The sequence below is a fragment of the Salmo salar genome, chromosome 25 (assembly GCF_965601325.2).
Source record: "Salmo salar chromosome 25, fSalSal1, whole genome shotgun sequence".
Classification (NCBI taxonomy): domain Eukaryota; kingdom Metazoa; phylum Chordata; class Actinopteri; order Salmoniformes; family Salmonidae; genus Salmo; species Salmo salar.
Genome location: NC_138315.1, coordinates 19,418,454 through 19,439,274, shown reverse-complemented (window position 1 = coordinate 19,439,274; position 20,821 = coordinate 19,418,454). Strand labels below are relative to the sequence as shown.

The following is a 20,821-nucleotide window of genomic DNA, read 5'->3' as shown; positions in this document are numbered from 1 at the left end:
TCAATTCAAACCACAGGTTTTCAATGGGGTTCAAGTCCAGAGACTGAGCTGGCCATTGCAAAAAAATGTATTTTGTGGTCAATTAACCTTTGGTGGATTTTGATGTGTGCTTAGAGTTATCGGCTTGGTGGAAGATCCACTTGCAGCCAAGTTTCAGTCTCCTGGCAGAGGTAACCAGGTTTTTGGCTAAAATGTTCTGGTACGTGGTAAAGTTCATGATGCCGTTGACCTTAACAAGGGCTCCTGGACCAGTGGAAGTAGCCCCATGACATCAAAGATCCACCACCATATTTTGCAGTAGGTATGAGGTTCTTTTCTGCAAATGCATCTGTTTTTCGACACTAACCTACCACTGCTGCGTGTGGTCAAAGAACTCTATTTTCAAGTCATCTGACCATAGTACAGCCTGGAGTTTGCTAAACGGCATTGGCACTTGGATTGGAACCGGTGCTATGATGATAAAAATAGAGCTCTTTTGACCTGTCTTTTTATTTTTTTTGCATTACGCGTTAAACAAAATCTCTTTCTCTGAGCAATTGTATTAGTATAATATAATTTCCCTTTTTTTTATTAATATAAAAAAAAATGTTTAGCATATAATATAGCTCAGTATTTGGATTATTTATTTTATAGTCCTTTCTTGCTCATCTTTATAAAGGGTGTCAATAATTATGGACCTTACTGTATGCATGTTCTGTCATTATGTCAGTTGGTGCTTAGTGGTCAATCGAGGCCACTGTGGGTTTAGTGATTGGCCTCTAAGCTAAAGGGCTGGTCAGCCCAGGAGGATTAGTTAGGGCCTGGAACTTTAAGACTGACGACGCCTCCTCTCTCTCCCAAAGAAGCAGGGAAAGCCACCCTCCCCTAGCCCTGCATTCTGCTGCAGGTGGTTAGTTAGTGGCTAACAGTACTGTACCTGAATGGGGAAGATTTTGACAGCCACATAATCATTGAGTAGCTGAGCCTTCCAAACGCAGCCGAAGCGCCCCCTGGCTTTGATCTCAATCAACTGCAATGGCTTCTGACCCAGGATGGGGGAAGGAGGCATGGGCCCTGGGTCCTACAAAGGAGAGGAGAGAAAAAGACACCTCAACCTCACTGTTTATTACACAGAGGCCAAGCATCAAGTTCAACGCTTTGCATATCGGCATACTACAGTGACTAAAGAAGTAGGATACAAAATGGCTGCAGTGTAGCAGGGTCAATGGTTGGGCCATAACCTCCAGTCAAAGAAAAGGGAAACTTTAGAGCAGCTGCTGGGCTGGGCGCTATGAAGCTTTGACAGAAGGGGCTTATGGGGGCTAGGGAAGTGGTGAGCTTGTTAAACTTAATCACCAACCTCTGTCTCCTCTCTGGACTACTGGATGAGGCCTGACCTACATAATGTAGAGTAGCAGGGGACGGACTACTCTGACTGACTGACTACTGCAGCACGTAATTATTCAACAGGGATGCACAGTCCTGGTCTGCAAGGAATCTAGCACCTGATTCACACTAAAGGGCCGGGTCAAACTGTACCGTGCTGGCTAGGATATTTTCTTTTCACATTGTTCTTTCTGGCTCGGTTTGGCTCAGTAGTGTAAAAAGGATATACCAGTCCAGGTGCGTCAATAGCCCCTTTGAAAGATAAGAGGTGGGTTGATTTTCTAGTTTGAGGTAAAGTAATGGGACTACAGTTCCTGATCTGGAACTAGGAGTTCACGTGGACTAGTCTGGGCCTTTCATGTCTATACAGCTCTGGTCTGTGCTACCCATAAATCATGTTTTATAGGCATATCCTTCATAGCTCCAGACAGTACTAAAGAGAGACCTTTACCTTGATTCCATCAAGGAAGAGAACTACAAAGGCAGGCTTATGATGTTGATGACAGACCGATAAAGGGGTGTTCTGGTCGCAATACTGACTGAGCATGACCTTTATGTGTCTACAGAATGTGTTGTAGGTCTATAGACTATTGTATGTTGAACCTATGGGTTTATGTCCGGAGGTGTAGGTGGGGTGGTCATATGGCTGTGTGTGTGTGAATGATTCTGCCCAGGACCTATGGTGACCTTTTCCGTTAGCTAAAAAACATTTGTCAGCAGAAGCGATTGTCTGTTTCCTGTGTAAACTGGCAGTGTGGGGTGGTGAGTTTCTGGGCCTCTAATCAAAGCAGAACGTCTCTGCTACTACCTAACTCACTCACAGACCTGAAGGACCACAATATCTACAGCCTGCAGGTCACATAATAATATTGTGTTTGTTATTTGTCCTCTAATGGTTGAGTTGAACAGCAAGGAAAGTAGTGAACCTCTATATCTATACAGAATGGTTGTCTTTCCCCATGGGGTGTACACATAATGGCCTGCGTGCACATTGCTACTGTATGTGTACAGCCACAACGGGAAGGGAACAAAGAATACACTGATTAATGACAGCAAAGGGTGGAACAGGAAGGAGGAGGGACACCAAGTGAAAGAGGAAAACATATCAGGCAGGATGTATAGGCTTGGCCTAAAGCATGCAGCTCAGGCTTAACTCCAGCTACACCCTGCACCTCCAGCTGCGTTCACAATGTTCAAGGTCATGTTTACGTTTCCATTCTCTCAAGTGTCAATCATTGCACAGGCACTGCTGAAAATGAAAACAATGCAATTTTATGGTCCAGTTGTCCCTGTAGGCTAGGACAGGGTGGAGAGGCCTAACATTTATCATCTTTATGAGTCATTCTTTTGTCTTCAACAGGCGAATCAATACTGTTGTTTACAAGATATTGAGAATGGTTATCCTTGTACTGACTTAGTTATAAAGCAAACCAGCAGGTGGTGGTTTGCTTCTGTTCAAAATGGTTATTTAGTTATTTTATATTTAAGAAGCCTATAACTGTGTGTCTGTGTGTGTGTGTTCTTAGCCACCATTCTCCCACCCCTCCCTTCCACCCCATATTGATATAAGCCACCATATCAATCATTTCACCATCACGTTCTTTGGCTGCATTCATAGCATGCTCGGTCTCTTGCGTTCCAACCACTGAGGCATCGGTCCATGCACTTCGACTCTGCTGCAGAATCCCAAGCAGGACAGTGGATTTAACATATATCCGTGCACTATAAAACACCATTAAGGAGCATCACAAAAGTAAAATACAGTGCGCCGTTACAACTGAAATAGAAATGAAGTGTATTTGAGGAAGTGGCAGGCTCAAGCTTGAGGGATATGATAAATCATATTCATAAGAGATGCAAAAACAAATCCAACCAATAAACAGTCCTCAGTGAACAGATTGTACCCAATTGCTGAATGAGAGACTTCTCTTACCTCTATCATAATATGAAAGGCGTGCTAGTTAAGGAAAGAAAACAACATTTCCAGCATGAGAGACATGGAAGCACAGAGAGTGGCAAAATAAATGACAATTTAGCTGATGACCTATGGACCGAGAATATAACACCACTCCTCTCCTTGTTATGACCTGACCTAGGATCAGGGACACCATGGTTTGTCCTGGGAGTCAACCATGCCTTCAACTGACCTCAATTCAGTTCACTGGAAGCTGTGGAGGCGAACAACAAGAGTGGGCCATTTTTACAAAGCAACATCTGGAATGAGTAACCAGTCAACCGTGAGTTCCGCTGCTCACCTGCAGCCAAGTTTTCAAGTCACGACAGCGTCTGAGAGTCCATTAGGCCGCCTGTCTGCCTGAGAAAGCTTTCTATTTCTCTTTACTTTACACCCCGTTACAAAACCATCATATTGAAGCGCCAGCCAATTCATTCACACACAACTGGCTAAAGGCAATAGGGGTGAAGTGAGTGAGTGACAGTACTCACGGCTAAGGCAATAGGGGTGAAGTGAGTGAGTGACAGTACTCACGGCTAAGGCAATAGGGGTGAAGTGAGTGAGTGACAGTACTCACGGCTAAGGCAATAGGGGTGAAGTGAGTGAGTAACAGTACTCACGGGGTAAATCATACATACTAATGGTGTGTCACAATGGCACTATGTTTAGCGTGTGTGTGAGGAGAGAGGCTACTGCTAACTCCAGGTTTTCAAGCCCAGCTATGTGTGCATATTACAGAGTGTTCAGCCCCAGGATGCTATAAAAATGACAAGTTGACGGTAAGCATTTCAGTGGCTGCCAACAATTCCCCCAGAATTCGCAATGGCTATTAGAGAGTGTGATTACGCTTCTGGTCCCTTCCCTCCCCTGACACACCGCCAAGCGAGCACACGCTGTTCTCACAAGCACACGAGCATGCGCACACAAATGTGCACAAACACACACACACACATCCCTGGCAGCACTGCTGCAGCTAAATGCTACTGTAGCATGTAAATTCATTTCAGTGAGTGTGTGTGTGTGACTCAGTAATAAGTGTGTGAGTGAGCGAGCAAGTGATGCATGTGTATGTGTGTGCAAGCACGTAAGAGCCTGCACAAGACATAAAGCCCATGAGAATGTCAGAGAGTCAAGACTAGAGTATAAATAAGAGTATAAAATAAAATTCCAAGCAATGGTAACGCCTGTGAAATAAAGCTGACCAAGGACTTAAAAGGACCCAGGTGGCAGTAAGCGAAATACGACAAGACAGGTGCACTCTGCTTGATTTGTCTGTCTGTCACTTCAGTGAGACCTTGGTAGTGGAGAGAAAGCAAGTGTTGGAAGGACATTAAGTAGGGTTAAAAGCCCTTGCGCCCTCTCTCCTCTCCCTCTCCGCTGAAGGACATGCTTACTCAGAGGGTGCCTTTAGAAGGCTGATGAATAATGAACAAGCATTCCTCTCCTCTCTTATCCCGCTCTTTTCCTCTCGGATCACATTGCACTCCGGGAATGGAGGTTGAGCCCTAGCCAAACAGCAAACCAGAGGAATGACCAATCAGTGTGTGTGTGTGTGTGTGTGTGTGTGTGTGTGTGGTGGGGGACCAGAAGTCCCCACAAGAATAGCAAACAAACAAAAATGTGATCAACTGGGGACATTTTGTTAGTCCCACAAGGTCAAATGTTATTTTCTAGGGGGTATAATTTGTGTTAGAATTAGGTTTAGGAGTGTCATGACTTGCCCTGGGGGGAGGATCATAGCCCTCCGTCCCCCTACACAGTTTTATGACTTTACGACAGGTCATAAATACCTGGTAGAAACTGCCATGCAGTATTGAGGGAGAGTCTACCAGAACAAAGAGCTTCTCTTAGTTCAAAACTCCTAATCACCAAAATGGGGGAATTAAACAATATTTCTACTTTTGAGAATGTGGGAACGGTCCATGGACACTTAAGGGACAGTCATGATGAGTGTGTTTCACTTGGTGATCTCATGAAGGACAGGAAACACACAACTGTATCTCTTTAAAGGATACATTTCCCAGCTGTCAGGTTTACATCTAAATATTGTGAAACGTATGTGAATAAACATGAAACTATTTGTGAAAAGATGTAATGTGATGTTAACCCATATTTTCTCATTTAGAAGGTTTTCATATAAAGTTAACCAAGTCAGTAACTACGCCCACATGAGCATAGACATTAAGTCGGCATCATGGACCACCCTTTTCTCTGAAGTGTATAAAACCCACTCTTGACGAAATTCACACCAGACCAAAACATGCTGGGTGACGTTGGTGTGTGAAATGGTTTAAACTACAACTCTACCAAAGGACAAGTCAGAGATCGCCAGGACAGGAGTCCCAACGTTGGAATGGCTACAATTCTATAGGCCACAGAGACCATACAGCTGTAGTTTTGGCTACACGGCTGAAAACGGTTAAACTCTGAGACTATCGATCACTACAGAATAAGAGCAAATCTTACACGTATAATTACTAGTCTGCAGCTAGAAGTTTAGAATGAGAATACCGACAACCACCGAAGCATCTATTCTATGAGAATATTTCCAAATGGTAATCTGAAGTATCCATTCTAACCACCTACAACCACGAAAGACATTGTGAATTCTGAGAAAGTTAAGCAGAGACTCTGATGAACTCTACAGGACGATCGAGTGTTTTCAACAGAGAGACAACAACGGCATACGGGCGTAAATATATACATTGCAATTATTCTCGAATGAGCGGCCGTTCATGTGCAAAGGATTAGCATTTCAATGATTATAATTATCCACTGTGTGTAGTGAATCCATTTTGTCTTTCCCACTCTTTCTCAGTCCCCACCCCTTTCCTTTGTCTACTAAGCCGTCATATTGGCTTAGCCCACTAGGGTCTTTTCTATCATTGTTAGTAACCAATATCTACTGTTTGTTTGTTATGTAATTCTGTGTGATTATTTAGTTAGTTAGTAAATAAATAAGGCAATTTTTATATATTTGATTCATGATTTTAACTAGGGTTCGTGCAGATATCCAAGGGTTTGCAACGTTCAGTAATGAGAACTGATGAGGCAATTAATAATCATTAATGGAAGACTAATTGATAAGATATTAAAATATCTGAAGAATGATATTTCGGGAAATTATAACTCTAATGCTAAACATTTTCCCGTGGTGCCCTGACTTCCTAGTTAATGTTTACATGATTAGTTTAATCACGTAATAATTAAACCTAGAGAATTGTATATTATCAAATCAGTCTTCACGTTTAATGATAGTCCAGACACAACAGGAGTTATGGTTAGTTTTAAGGTTAGAGTTAGGTTTAGGGTTAAGGTTAGCTTTTGAGGTTAAGGTTTGGGTTAGGGATAGGGAAAATAGAATTTAGAATGGTTATAAATTGTGTCCCCGCAAGGTTATTTTAACAAGACTGTGTGTGTGAGTATTCAGCTAGTCGCTAGTGCATGCAATGCAGAGATTTGGTGTTAATCTTTACCGTGGATCTCCTTTGTCGCTGCTGTGCAATCGATGTGATATATGGTAATAGACCAGCATGCATAGTGTAAATGCATAGCTCAACTTGTTTGGGAAGAATGCATGGCATGAAAAGCACTTCATGTGCAGCTATATATATATATATATACAGTGCCTTGCGAAAGTATTCGGCCCCCTTGAACTTTTTGACCTTTTGCCACATTTCAGGCTTCAAACAGAAAGATATAAAACTGTAATTTTTGTGAAGAATCAACAACAAGTGGGACACAATCATGAAGTGGAACGAAATTTATTGGATATTTCAAACTTTTTAACAAATAAAAAAACTGAAAAATTATTGTGCAAAATTATTCAGCCCCTTTACTTTCAGTGCAGCAAACTCTCTCCAGAAGTTCAGTGAGGATCTCTGAATGATCCAATGTTGACCTAAATGACTAATGATGATAAATAGAATCCACCTGTGTGTAATCAAGTCTCCGTATAAATGCACCTGCTCTGTGATAGTCTCAGGGGTCCGTTTAAAGCGCAGAGAGAATCATGAAGAACAAGGAACACACCAGGCAGGTCCGAGATACTGTTGTGGAGAAGTTTAAAGCCGGATTTGGATACAAAAAGATTTCCCAAGCTTTAAACATCCCAAGGAGCACTGTGCAAGCGATAATATTGAAATGGAAGGAGTATCAGACCACTGCAAATCTACGAAGACCCGGCCGTCCCTCTAAACTTTCAGCTCATAGAAGGAGAAGACTGATCAGAGATGCAGCGAAGAGGCCCATGATCACTCTGGATGAACTGCAGAGATCTACAGCTGAGGTGGGAGACTCTGTCCATAGGATAACAATCAGTCGTATACTGCTCAAATCTGGCCTTTATGGAAGAGTGGCAAGAAGAAAGCCATTTCTTAAAGATATCCATAAAAAGTGTCATTTAAAGTTTGCCACTAGCCACCTGGGAGACACACCAAACATGTGGAAGAAGGTGCTCTGGTCAGATGAAACCAAAATATAACTTTTTGGCAACAATGCAAAACGTTATGTTTGGCGTAAAAGCAACACAGCTCATCACCCTGAACACACCATCCCCACTGTCAAACATGGTGGTGGCAGCATCATGGTTTGGGCCTGCTTTTCTTCAGCAGGGGCAGGGAAGATGGTTAAAATTGATGGGAAGATGGATGGAGCCAAATACAGGACCATTCTGGAAGAAAACCTGATGGAGTCTGCAAAAGACCTGAGACTGGGACGGAGATTTGTCTTCCAACAAGACAATGATCCAAAACATAAAGCAAAATCTACAATGGAATGGTTCACAAATAAACATATCCAGGTGTTAGAATGGCCAAGTCAAAGTATATATATGACTCCTGCTTGCTGTAGATGGTCCAGTAGATAGCGAGAGAGCTGCAGTATGGGTGTGGGAAGCCAGCATTAACAAAAACATGGCTTGTTATTGATCAAATTCAGGCATGTCTCATTGACCTGCGTGCAGCAAGCCTTTTTATAACCGGGGGGGGGGGGGGGGGGGTAGAGATGAAGAGAGCGCGAGCGAGCGGGCAGATGGAGAGAGTGAGGGAGGAAAAAAAGAGAGCGAGAGCATGCATTATTAATCCAACCCTCCCCCTCTCCTCTCCGAACGAGCGAACGCTTTCCTGTACTCAGTGTTCTGTGCTGTGGTGCGGGTGATGATGAGTGGGCGAGGACCACACACACACACTTTAAACCCCAATGATTATCAGGTACTGTACTTGCATAGAACGGCCAGGCCATACTGAGAAAGAACCACATATCATAGGAGGCCTAACCAGCCTTGCTTCTATCAGAATTGCACTAACAGATACACTTGTACCAAGATATTCTGTACATGAGATACTGACTGTCCATCTGTGTCTTCTAACTATTATAAAAACCCATGAAGTGGACTGGACATTGGTTCTAAAAGCAGCCCTGATGCTCCATTGTCAGAGAAGTCAGTCGCATTGTAAAGAGAGATTGAGGAGCCTCAGAAGGGGTCAATGTGACCTCTGAACTTACGGAAATGGGCATAACAGTAAAGGACAATTCTGCCACTTTATAACCAGTTATTATGCTGTTAGTATACTGTATATGCATTACTATTTAATGCACATTTTGATGTTTTATCGTTTTTGTTAGTCATACTGCACGATTCCTAGTTTTTGTAATTTTGAAACTTCTGTACTTCCCTCGTCTACAGCATACTCCGATTCCCAGGGTACATTTTGTCACCTATGAAGCAATGCTCAGCTTAGTCAGCCACTTAGCTAGCTGGCTATCAAGCCCAGAAGAAAGCTTAGTGTAAATATATTGCTTATATCATAAGTTATAAGGGCATTTGACATTACTTTTGGGTTGAAAAGTAATGTCGTAATGTCGTACTGAATATATGCTCATGTCATTGTCACCAAAAAACTGCAATACACAAAAAATAATTTCATGTAGATTCTGACTAGCTAGCTACGCTAACCATAACACTGAGTTCCTTCAACTAGCTAGAATGCAAGGTAGCCTGACTGCTGCATCCAAAATAACAGTTTAATCTTAGTGGCTGTCTTAAACAACATGTAAGCCTGTTAAAAAAACACAACATTTATTATGAATTTTACAGGCAAATCATTACAGAATCCTAGTATCTCTCAGCCTGTATATTTGGTGCTTTTTTATCTTATTTATTTAACTAGGCAAGTCAGGTAAGAACAAATTCTTGTTTACAATGACGGCCAAACCCTAACCCAGACGACACTGGGCCAATTGTGCGCTGCCCTATGAGACTCCCAATCACGGCCGGTTGTGATACAGCCTGGAATCGAACCAGGGTCTGTAATGACACCTCTAGCACTGAGATGCAGTGCCTTAGACCACTGCACCACTCGGGAGTGCCGCAAAGCTAGCTAGCTACGTAGCTAAAGTGTTTTCTACGATAACAGACAAATACAGCCTCAGTGACCAAGCTACCATCCAACACTGGAGGCCTATTGTAACTAATAAAAAGTATGACGTTTACAAGTAATTCAATTAGAACAAATTTGGAAAGGGCACAATGGCTGCTGGAGCTGCAACTTCAGTCGGTGATTGTGGAAGTAGTTTTGTAGAATGGAATCATGGGAGTTTGAGTCTTGAACAACAGAAAAATATTGGAATAGGTGGACTATAAATACACTACAAGTATGTGGACACCTTCTTGTCAAACATTTAATTCCAAAATCATAAGCATTAGTATGGAGTTGGTCCCCCTTTTGCTGCTATAACAGCCTCCACTCTTCTGGAAAGGCTTTCCACTAGATGTTGGAACATTGCTGCGGGGACTTGCTTCCATTCAGTCACGAGCATTAGTGAGGTCAGGCGCTGATGTTGGGCGATTGGTATGGTACTATACTGTAAAGAAAGAGCGTCATCCTTGTGTTCACTGGGCTCTGTGCAGGCCAGTAAAGTTCTTCGACATTGATCTCAACAAACCATTTCTGCATGGACCACGCTTGTGCACGGGGGAATTGTCATGCTGAAACAGGAAATGACCTTCCCCAAACTTTACAGTGGGCACTATGCATTGGGGCAGGTAGCGTTCTCCTGGCATCCACCAAACCCAGATTTGTCCGTCGGCCTGCCAGATAGTGAAGCGTGATTCATTACTCCAGCGAACATGTTTCCACTGCTTCAGAGCCCAATGGCGGTGAGCTTTACACCACTCCAGCCAACACTTGGCATTGCGCATGGTGATCTTAGGCTGCTCGGCCATGGAAACCCATTTCATGAAGCTCCCGACGAACAGTTCTTGTGCTGACGTTGCTTCCAGAGGCAGTTTGGAACTTGATAGTGAGTGTGGCAACCGAGGACACACGATTTGTATGCACTACGCGCATCAGCACTCGCCAGTCCCATTCTGTGAACTTGTGTGGCCTACCACTTCGCGGCTGAGTCGTTGTTGCTCCTAGACGTTTCCACTTCACAATAACAACACTTTCAGTTGATCGGGGCAGCTCGAGCAGGGCAGAAATTGACATCCTATGACGGTGCCACGTTGAAGTCTCACTGAGCTCTTCAGCAAGGCCCTTGTACTGCCAATGTTTGTCTATGGAGATTGCATGGCTGTGTGCTTGATTTTATACACCTGTCAGCAACAGGTGTGGCTGAAATAGCCGAATCCACTAATTCGAAGGGGTGTCCACATACTTTTGTATATGTAGAGTATCATTCTATAGGTTCTTGACCGTCTATTTAAAAATATTTACAGATGTTATTAGACAGACAACCAGAGCAACATATAGCAGGGAGTTCCAGTATGATCAGAAAGCTACAGACGGGTTACATAGATCGCTGAAAATGACTGTCCATAATTTCTTGTATTAGTCAGCTACTACTTGAAAACGTAACAGAGAAGCAATTTCCTGTTTTGCTAATCACTAAACAGTCATGAAAACATAAAAATACACTAAAACTATGCAGGACATCACAAAATAATTCATAATAACAACCCACATGTTAAAAGTGGCGGAGTTGTCCTTTAACTTGAGCCTGATGCTGTTGCAGCTGTGGCACAGCCTCAGTAAAATCTGAAAGGACACATCGAACACAGCCAGCCACAACACTGCTGGGTAAATAAAGATGATAGCGGAACATAAAAAAACAGCATGGTTTCTCACATCCACTTCACAGCTCCCACTAACTCCAACATGAGCAGAATACAGTGGCCTACTTGAATGGCTTCACTGGCTTGATGCCAAAAAACTGACCATGTGTGAAAGGTGTCCATACTTTTATGCATCCCTATCACACCCAAGAAGGTAGAGGTGGGATGGTATAGTACTATACTGTAAAGAAAGAGCATCATCCTTTTTTCAGGAATCATTGTGTTCACTGATTTTGGATGCTAGTTGAGGCAATGGAAGACGTTATAATAGACTTATGTTATTAGAATTCACTTCTTTGAGTGCGTCATGTACTAACATTTCTGCCAAACTGCCAAGTATCTGGAGCCTTAGCTTTGGCACAGCCAGGCTTTCATGGAGATTTCACATGCTACTTTGTGAGCATTCGTGTGTGTGTGTGTGTGTGTGTGTGTGTGTGTGTGTGTGTGTGTGTGTGTCAATGGCAAACAGATTACCTAAACACTCTGTCCCATCAAAGCAAGGGAACTACCTTTCCTGAAAAGGTGTAATTTCTCCGAAAATTTTCCAAAAAACGGATCGAGGAAAAAATAAATAAAAAGAGAACATGAGCGCATTCTCCTCTACAGCTGCCAAATACAGACTCTCAGGCTACCAACAGCACACGCTCAAGTACAAATACAACTCATAGCAACTGATCTGTGTCATACAGGTGATTTTAAAGTCCTAGTACTGCTCTCACAGACTTTAGTCATGATGGAGAAAAAGTTTATCAACAAAGCGGGCCACAGTCAAAACAAAGAGGTGTTGCGTCTACAGTGGCATATCTGTGGACACTTGGAATACCTTGCTTCCGCCATCCAGCCAACATAGATCCAATGCTAGCTACAGGTGAACTCAAATGAGAACAACCCTCATTGATATACAGTAGCTAGTCTATTAAATAGTCCTTGCATAGCTAGCTACAACAGTTTTTGCAACTAAAGACGGTTTGTACATTAGTGCTGTGTGTTTTCTTACCTGTGTGGGTACCAGGACTGGTGGGTATGCCAATTTGTGATTGCGGTACATCCAGAAGGAGAAGAGGATGATGGCAGTGATGCCTATGATGGGCACCAACGAGTACATCAGGGTGGTGAAGAGAGGAGGCTTCGGCGTAACCGGGTTCGACGTTGCTATGGAGGGAAGGGGAGAGCAAGGGAGGGAGTGGGAAAGAGAGTGAAAGAAAGACAGAGAGAGTAAAATTAGATCAATCTAGATTATGCCTGGACAAAAGGACTATTGTAGGATGTACTCAAAATCAAGGAGTGCTGAAAGAGTATTTTGTTAATTACTTTGCCAAGAATGTGAAAAACTAAATGGGTTATGTGTTGCGGTCTCTGTGTTCATAATGTAGGGCTGATATGGGCTCAACTCTAGCTGGCTGATGTCATTTTTATAAAATGCATTTCTAGCTGGGTCTCTCTGGGGCTGGGAATCAGCCAAATCTATCCGGGCTTAGTGTCAATGAGTGTGACGGTTAAATCAAGAGGATATCTCGCTCTCAGTCACACACACATGCGCGCACGAAAACACACACACACACACACACACACACACACACACACACTAGCGCTGGGACGATAAACCGACCAAACCGACCATTTATCGTGGACATAGTGCTGATATTTTTCATTAAGATAAATAACCTACTAGAGAAATGCGAAGTTTGAAATGAAATACGTTTGGTAATATGGGTGCTTGTTAATGGGACAATTGATAGCTACAACATTCAAAGTAATAGTAGTAGTTTAAAGGGTAATGTAATAAATAAAAAAAACTTTGGTGTACATCGTTATAAACTTAACGTTTCATTGTGATAATTCAGTCAATTTATCGTGATATGGGTTATGTCCATATCGCCCAGCTCTAACACACACACACACACACACACACACACACACACACACACACACACACACACACACACACCACACACACACACACACACACACACACACACACACAGTTTTGTATTGCTATCCTTGTGGGGACAGCCAAAATCCTATTTTCCTTAACCATAACCAAACCGCAAACCCCTAAAACTATACCTAACCCTTACTCCTAACCGTAACCCCTAACTTTAATTCTAACCCTAATTGTAACCCTAAATCTAAGCCTAAAATAGCATTTTTCCTTGTGGGGACCGGCAAAATGTCTCCACTTGTCTGAATTTTCCTTGTTTTACTATCCTTGTGAGGACTTCTGGTATTCACAAGAATAGTTAAACGAACACACACGAACCCTGAACACAGACACAGTACTCTGAAGTCAGATGATTTGATCCCTAACGATTCAGTAAAAACTAGCTTTAATCTAGTAGCCCTGTTAACTGTGGAGCCACAGGCTTGGTGATTGAGTTAGTGTATCTGTCTAAAGCCTGTTTGGTTCACAGGCACCCATCCTGGCACAGTCCCTTTACAGGGCTTCATGAAAGAGAGATAAGGTTTGATTGTGACTCGTTGCCAAAGCAGCATCTCCGGTAATCTCAACACGGACTCGTTTCACCGCTGCGGTGGATACCCCATCCCTCGCCTGCCAGCGTGACATCCAGTGTGTGTATGTGTGTATCGTTACTGCTCTATGTGGGGGACCTCAGCTGAACTGGCAATAGGTAGTAACATTGCGTGGTTAAAGAGGGGGCACTGTTTGTGATGCTGCTGTTGCCTGCCTGCCACAAACCCCCTTGTCATGCCCCTCCCCCTCTATATCCATCGCTCCCCTCCCCCTCTCCCAGCTCTCTGCCCAGTGCTCCACTTTAGCTGCAAGTGGGATAAGAACCCGGATTAGCCTCTTTGAGCTGAAAAATACATCAGACCCAAACCCCCCCCCCCCACTCTCCAACATGCCTCCTCTTGCCTGCTGCGTGCTCCCTGCTCTCCACGCCCCCACCTCGCCCCCAGGGCAATAGGATCACCACACTGTACACGCCACTCAGGCATGGAGCCGCTCTGGTCAGAAGGTCAAGCTCTCTCCCGTTCTCTCCCTCTTTCTATCCACTCCTGCATGGTTGATCCCCAGATAGGCCCTGTTGCTAGGTTAAAAAAAGCAGCTGGGAGCATGTGCAGAGCCTTACGCTCGATACGATAGTAAGGCTCCGACCGAGCTTTTCATTCCAAATATCCAGGGAATTCCACATCTAGTTAGTCCCTGCTGCAAATACGTACATGTTTAGTTGAATAAGCAGAGGGAGAAAGGCATGCCTAATGTACTCTAGTAGAGCCCATCTCCCCACCCAAAGCTTTAATATACAGTCAGTGGCCAGTTTATTAGGTACTCCACCCCATTCACGAAAATGTACTGCTACTACAGACAGTGAGTCACATGGCCGTGGCTTGCTATGTAAAGCAGGCAGACAGGCATTGAGGCATTCAGTTACTGTTCGAATGGGCAAAATTAGTGACCTAAGCGACTTTGAGTGTGGTATGATTGTCGGTGCCAGGCGCGCCGGATCCAGTATTTCAGAATACCTGATCCGGCGCACCTGCCAAGCGGCCACCCTCCTGGGCTTTTCACCAAGAATGAAGCGACAAACAAAAAACATCCAGTCCGCAGCGGTCAGGTAGGCGAAAACCGCTCGTTGATGAGCGAGGTCGAAGAAGAATGGCATGAACCGTGCAAGCTAACAGGCGGGCCACAAACAGAAAATTAACGGCACAGTACAACAGTGGTGTGCAGAACGGCATCTCAGAATGCACAGCTCCTCGATCCTTCTCACAGATGGGCTATTTCAGCAGACACCAGGTTCCACTCCTGTCAGCTAAAACCAAGAAGAAGCGGCTCCAGTGGGCATGTGATCACCAACACTGGACAATTGAGGATTGGAAAAACATTGCCTGCTCCAACAAAGTCCGGTTCCTTTTGCGTCATGCTGATGTAAGAGTCAAGATTTGGGGTAAGAAGCATGAGTCCATGGACCCATCCAGCCTGGTATCAATGGTACAGGCTGGTAGCGGTGGTGTACTGGTGTGGGGAATGTTTTCCTGGCACATGTTAGGTCCCTTGATACCAATTGAGCAACTATTGAACGCCACACCCCAAAGAATTCAGGCTGTTCTGGAGGCCGACCTAGTACTAGATGGGTGTACCTAATAAAAAGACCAGTGAGTGTATCTATTGTATAACCTCTATCTGACTCCAATGCAAGAACACACAAATGTTTTCCCCATGAATTAATATGACTATATTGAAAAGGGCAATTCTGTTCATTGTTGAGCAACAATAGCACAAGAGGAAAAGGAGTAACCCAGCTACAACATTAAGGCATTTCTGATCACTGATTAGATTTCTCTTTTCTTTATACTCAACTGAGGATATGGTAATAAAAAACATGTTTTGCCAGGACCAAGAAATTCCAGAACCAAGGAACATTAAGAGATTTCTGATTAGATGTTTCTATTCTGCATTCTTTGAGGATGTGCTCAGATTATTATATATCTTTTTTTTTTAAATCAACAATTACGGGAAGAATGTAGATTGAGTTCCAGGAAGGATTGTTGCTTGGCAGAGCGAGCAGCACAGTGAAGGAAGATGATGTTAGTGTGCCCAGACCCAGCTAGCTACACCTCCTCTGAGTCACTGCATTCCTCCTCCTGCTAAGAGGATGTTTAGCAGTGAGGCCCGTTAGCTCAACGGGGATAAGGAGGACAGATCATCCCCTTTTAATCTTAAAGACACAGCAATCCCTGATGAATGACACACAGGAAGCCACACAGGACACGGTCAGACACACCATGGCACATGCCGGAGTTCACTGCACACTCACTGGAATTAGGAACACCACATCACGCCGCACACTTCCCGGAATATGGAGCAGATTTGACGAAGCAGAGCGGTTACGCAGAGCGTCCGCGTTATGTAACGTGAAAGAATAAAGATGACTAACATATTGGGTTATTTATTTTGTTTCATGTCGTAACAAAAGTCAAAAGGTCACGCTTCGGACAAAGGCAAGGACGTCAGATTTGAGCATAACATATTTTTCAGTTGATATGGTGTTACTACATACAGGAACTCAAGCATGCGCACACACACAACTTACTCTGAACAGCTTGTGTGTTGTCGGGGGTGTAGAATAACTTTTGGTTGCACATGTTTCCTTCACAGCAGCAGAAGAACACATCTGGACTTTCCTTCGTCTCCACACATTCAGTTCTGGAAAAGAGAGAGACAATGCTGTCATAACAATGTAGCAAAAATGTTGGTCCCTTCGGGCCCCAATAGCTTAGCAAACCTTCCCTTTTCTAAACTCTTTTTGTAACTTATTTTGTGGGTTACAATTGTATATCTAAGGAAAATATGGAATTTCGGGAACTGTCCTTGAGCTTTGGACTGGAGCTCTACAGGAATAGTAATATAATAGATGTAAAAATATGATGTTGTAGTTCATGTTGCTGTAGGTACAGAAGGCTACTTCCTGTAAAAAAGTATTTTGTGTTCCACCTCGTAAGTTTTGGAACTCAGTCAAATCAACAAAAAATGAAGGAAAAAAAGAATGAATTCTATATTTAACTGACAAACTTACATTCCATGGCAATTAAACCATATCAAAGCTACACTTCGTTCTCTAAACATCCCTGACTAGATAAACAAGCTTATTAGCCCAAGCTGAAACAAAATGAGCCGTAGTTTGGAGTGAATATGTTTGAAAAAAAACTTTGGCTGTTGTTTACGTAGAGTAGAGTATACACGCGTTGGTAAGTTGCCGCACGGTCAGAGCTACCTGTTGCTCTACATTGCTCTACATTGAGTAATCACATGGCAACATGCCACACTTCAAAAACACCGATTTGGTTACTGCAGATGGAAGGTAAACGGGTTCAACGGCATGCTAAGACAAGACCCGCCGTGTAAATCGGCCTTTCTGGGCCTGGGTTCTCGCACGCTATGACAGAGAATGTTTCTGGCAACGCTAGCTGACATGCTGGATGGATAGCTGGGCAGATAACATCACAATTTGGTGGAATGGAGGGGGAGCAAAGCTTAAGAGCAATAACATGTTTACACAAGTGAAGAGGGGCTAAAGTGTTACACTTAAACATCAGGTGATATATATATATATATATATAACCCTGAGTGAGGAAACATTTTATCCATCTCTATCTGTCTGTTCTGGCTCACATGGCAAATGTGCAATACGCAAACATTTTAGGCCTAGCTTGTTTAAAAAAAACACTGCAGGTGTTAAATTACTTGAAGAAGAAGCTCAATTGTTTATTGCAGTAGTGTAGCTGTTAGAACAAGTTGAGACTGCTAATGCTGCCATTTTTGAAAAATGTGTAGCTTGCAAGGAACCACGTTCATGATGATTTTTCATCCTCCCCATTCGACACCTTTCACATCATCTTCATGGGACGACCAAGTCCTCACACAGAATGGAGGTACTAGATAGGTCTATAAGAGTCGTCTTCACTGATTATACTGATAACATTTGTCATCCATTGCAAAACACCAATGATACACTTAGTTATTCCACCGTGTGTCATTGGTGTGTTGTAACAGATCACACATGTTATCAACCCACCCCCACAGAGCCCTGATGCAATAGGCCCTACCTGTCATAGCAGTTGGTATCATCCAGCCAGCAGCCCTGCTTGACGATATCTACGGTTCCCGACACATTCCTCCAGGTGGCGAAGCAGTGTCTCCGCTTGTCCTTCTCCCCGGCACATGTCTCGATGCCACTGCGGTTACCCCGGTTCTCCTGGATGGCAGCAGGGTTGGGGTTGTAGTTGTAGTGGACACACTCCTGCGTCTCTGACCGGCCCAGGATAGCCCCTGAGGAACAGAGAGATGGAGACACTAGATCAAAATACTTTGAGGTGAAGGTCGAACAGCATTCCTGTTGTCAGGTGAATGTGTTAATAAATCATTTGGGAGAATCGGTTGAAGGGCGTTCAAACACCAAACCACAGACATGAATGAATACATAAAAGAAGCCTACTGTGTCCTGCACATCAACACAGTTCATTTTGGGACAGCCCTGTCTACAGTGTAACATCATATGTCCTTTTATTCTACTACTAATCTATTGCTCTCATGAAGCAATGCACGGATGATGTAACTCTCCACTCAGTGCAGGACAATTACAGGACGGAGGCATTAAAGGCCACTTCCAGGGCTGCACTGATCACTAACAGAGCCATCTCTCATCAGCCAGCCTCCCTCCACAGTGTGAAGCCTTACCACAGCCCTGTAATTAACCAGTGGTGACGACTCGAGTGCCTCTAGAAACTGACACACACACACAGTCTTCAAATGCTGTGTGGGAAAATCTCTGGCCCTGGCTGATTGTGATATGATTTGTTAATGATTATGTTTGATAGGTCCAGGAGGGTAATGGGATAGAATTCCCATTCAGAGAGAAGAGTCTCGTTTTCAACCGAATCAGCAGGGGTGAAATAAGTTGAATGTCATTTACTATACTGAATCACAACATGACAATCATTTAGCCCACTGCACCCCCACCCCATCCATTTTGATAAGTAACCTAGGCATGAAATCTAGTCTGCAGCTAGTAAAATACAGCCCCTATTGACAGTATGCTCCGAGCTGTACAAAGCACACTACACACAAGTCAATCAAACAATTGCCAATAATGTACTGTCACGCATAGTTGACCATAGAAAGGTCAGGCTATCCTCATTCACCGAGCCATAGACATGACAATGAACACAAAATATAAACATGAACCTGCGAGGCACCAGGCACCACAGGTTGATTCATCCCTGGATAAGATTTAGGGCCTACTGCTTAAGGAACTTATTCACTATATAATCTCAAACACCAAAAAGGCTAAAGAAAAATAATTTATATTTTAAGTATAATCCTTGAGACTTATCTGAACAACAGGAAAAAGGATTTTGAATTTAAAGTGCAAAACATAGCCCGAGAGTGCCATATGGTTTAAGAAACCACAACAATATGAGCTTGTGGTTATGGTTAACCCTGACAAAACCTCAAGTGGTAAGTGTCTGAAAAGAAAAGGATATGGTGGGTGTGGTTTGACAATGGTGACACTTCTGCTTGTTAAGGCAGGGAAGAGAGGCTCTGACACACCAATGAACATGCAAAGGTCTTTCTCTCTCATCTCTCTATGCGTGCCAAATATAGAACTAACAGTTTAGAAAGCTTTCTGTAAATAGGCTTGTCGGCTTGATTCAGCTCAGATAGGATAAAATGCTACTGTTTAGCCGACGTAATCTATTGTAAAGTCTATTCTTAACACATTTTTTCTTCGGGGTGTAAAAAGACACACACATCCTTAATTAAAAAGAAGAAATGCATAATTTAAAAAGTACAAAGAGATATTTTGAGAGAGAGAGTGAGACAGAAAGACAGAGAGAAAAGGACAGAGAATCAGAGACACCGAGAGACAGAAAAAGAGTGACAGAAGAGAGAGCCTGAGAGCGAGAAGAAAGAAAGAAGTCACCTGCCACATGTTTGTAGAGCCAAGGGCCCCCTGAGACACAGAGGGGCCTCTCTTAGTCTCTTCATTCTGCTCATATCTAACAGGGCCAGGGACAAGGGAGTCGGGACCTACAGTGCCATTTTGTTCTGACAATCAATTATGAGGGACAACTAAACATAGGATAGCTAAACATGGAATACTCTGAGCCCAGGGGCCAGAGATCTGGAAACTGGTCACGCAAGTTGAGTAAGAGAGACTGTTGGCGCCAAGGAAGAAACAAGCCCGGGGATGAGTTGGAGCGCCACAATTGCTTGTGCTGAACAAGCTGGAATGGGCATACAGTACAGACACCATTTACTGTAGGCTACCTCTGAGGGGTCACAGTTTGACCATGTGTTTACAGTCTGTTCACTAATGTTCCTGACAATGGGATATCTTAGACACTTATTCCTAAACATTTCTTCACAATTTTTTGGCCTCAACCAATGATGAGAATAACATCCTCACAGAGATCAGCACTGCTATGGGGAAGAAGATAGCATCTGACTTAGGGATGGGTGCGGTTAATCGAATATCCGAACAGACGTTCAGTATTCGAACACTTGTGAGAGTATTCATTTTATATATATATATATATATTTTTTTAAACATTTTAACATATGTCTAAATTAAATGATCCATGATACATTGTTAGACACAAGGATATACCATGACATTTGACATGCCTAAATTAAAAGGGGCAGAGCAGTCCAAAATGTAATATCCTTGTTTTTATATATATATTTCCACACAATAATACTGTGAAATAGTGAACGTTATGATAATGTACTTTTAGTGTAAGAGCTGTTTGAAAATTTCTGCTTGTTTGGCTGGATGGGATTTTTGGACCACCTGGTGATTTCACTAGATGTTATAAGTTAATAGACCAATAACAAATAGTTTGCCCTCCTCTCTGCCAAA

General features: G+C 43.2%; 1 protein-coding gene across 1 annotated transcript in view; it reads right to left on the bottom strand.

Moving 5' to 3' along the window:
* Positions 1-20,821, bottom strand: part of LOC106586327 (activin receptor type-2A) — a 48,852-nt gene that overhangs the window by 6,762 nt on the left and 21,269 nt on the right. The window contains exons 2-5 of the mRNA XM_014173501.3: positions 18,006-18,228; positions 16,493-16,605; positions 12,433-12,587; positions 917-1,060 (exon numbers count right to left, since the gene is read on the bottom strand). Of these exons, the coding sequence (XP_014028976.1) occupies positions 917-1,060; positions 12,433-12,587; positions 16,493-16,605; positions 18,006-18,228 (635 nt within the window). The remainder of the gene's footprint in view (positions 1-916; positions 1,061-12,432; positions 12,588-16,492; positions 16,606-18,005; positions 18,229-20,821) is intronic.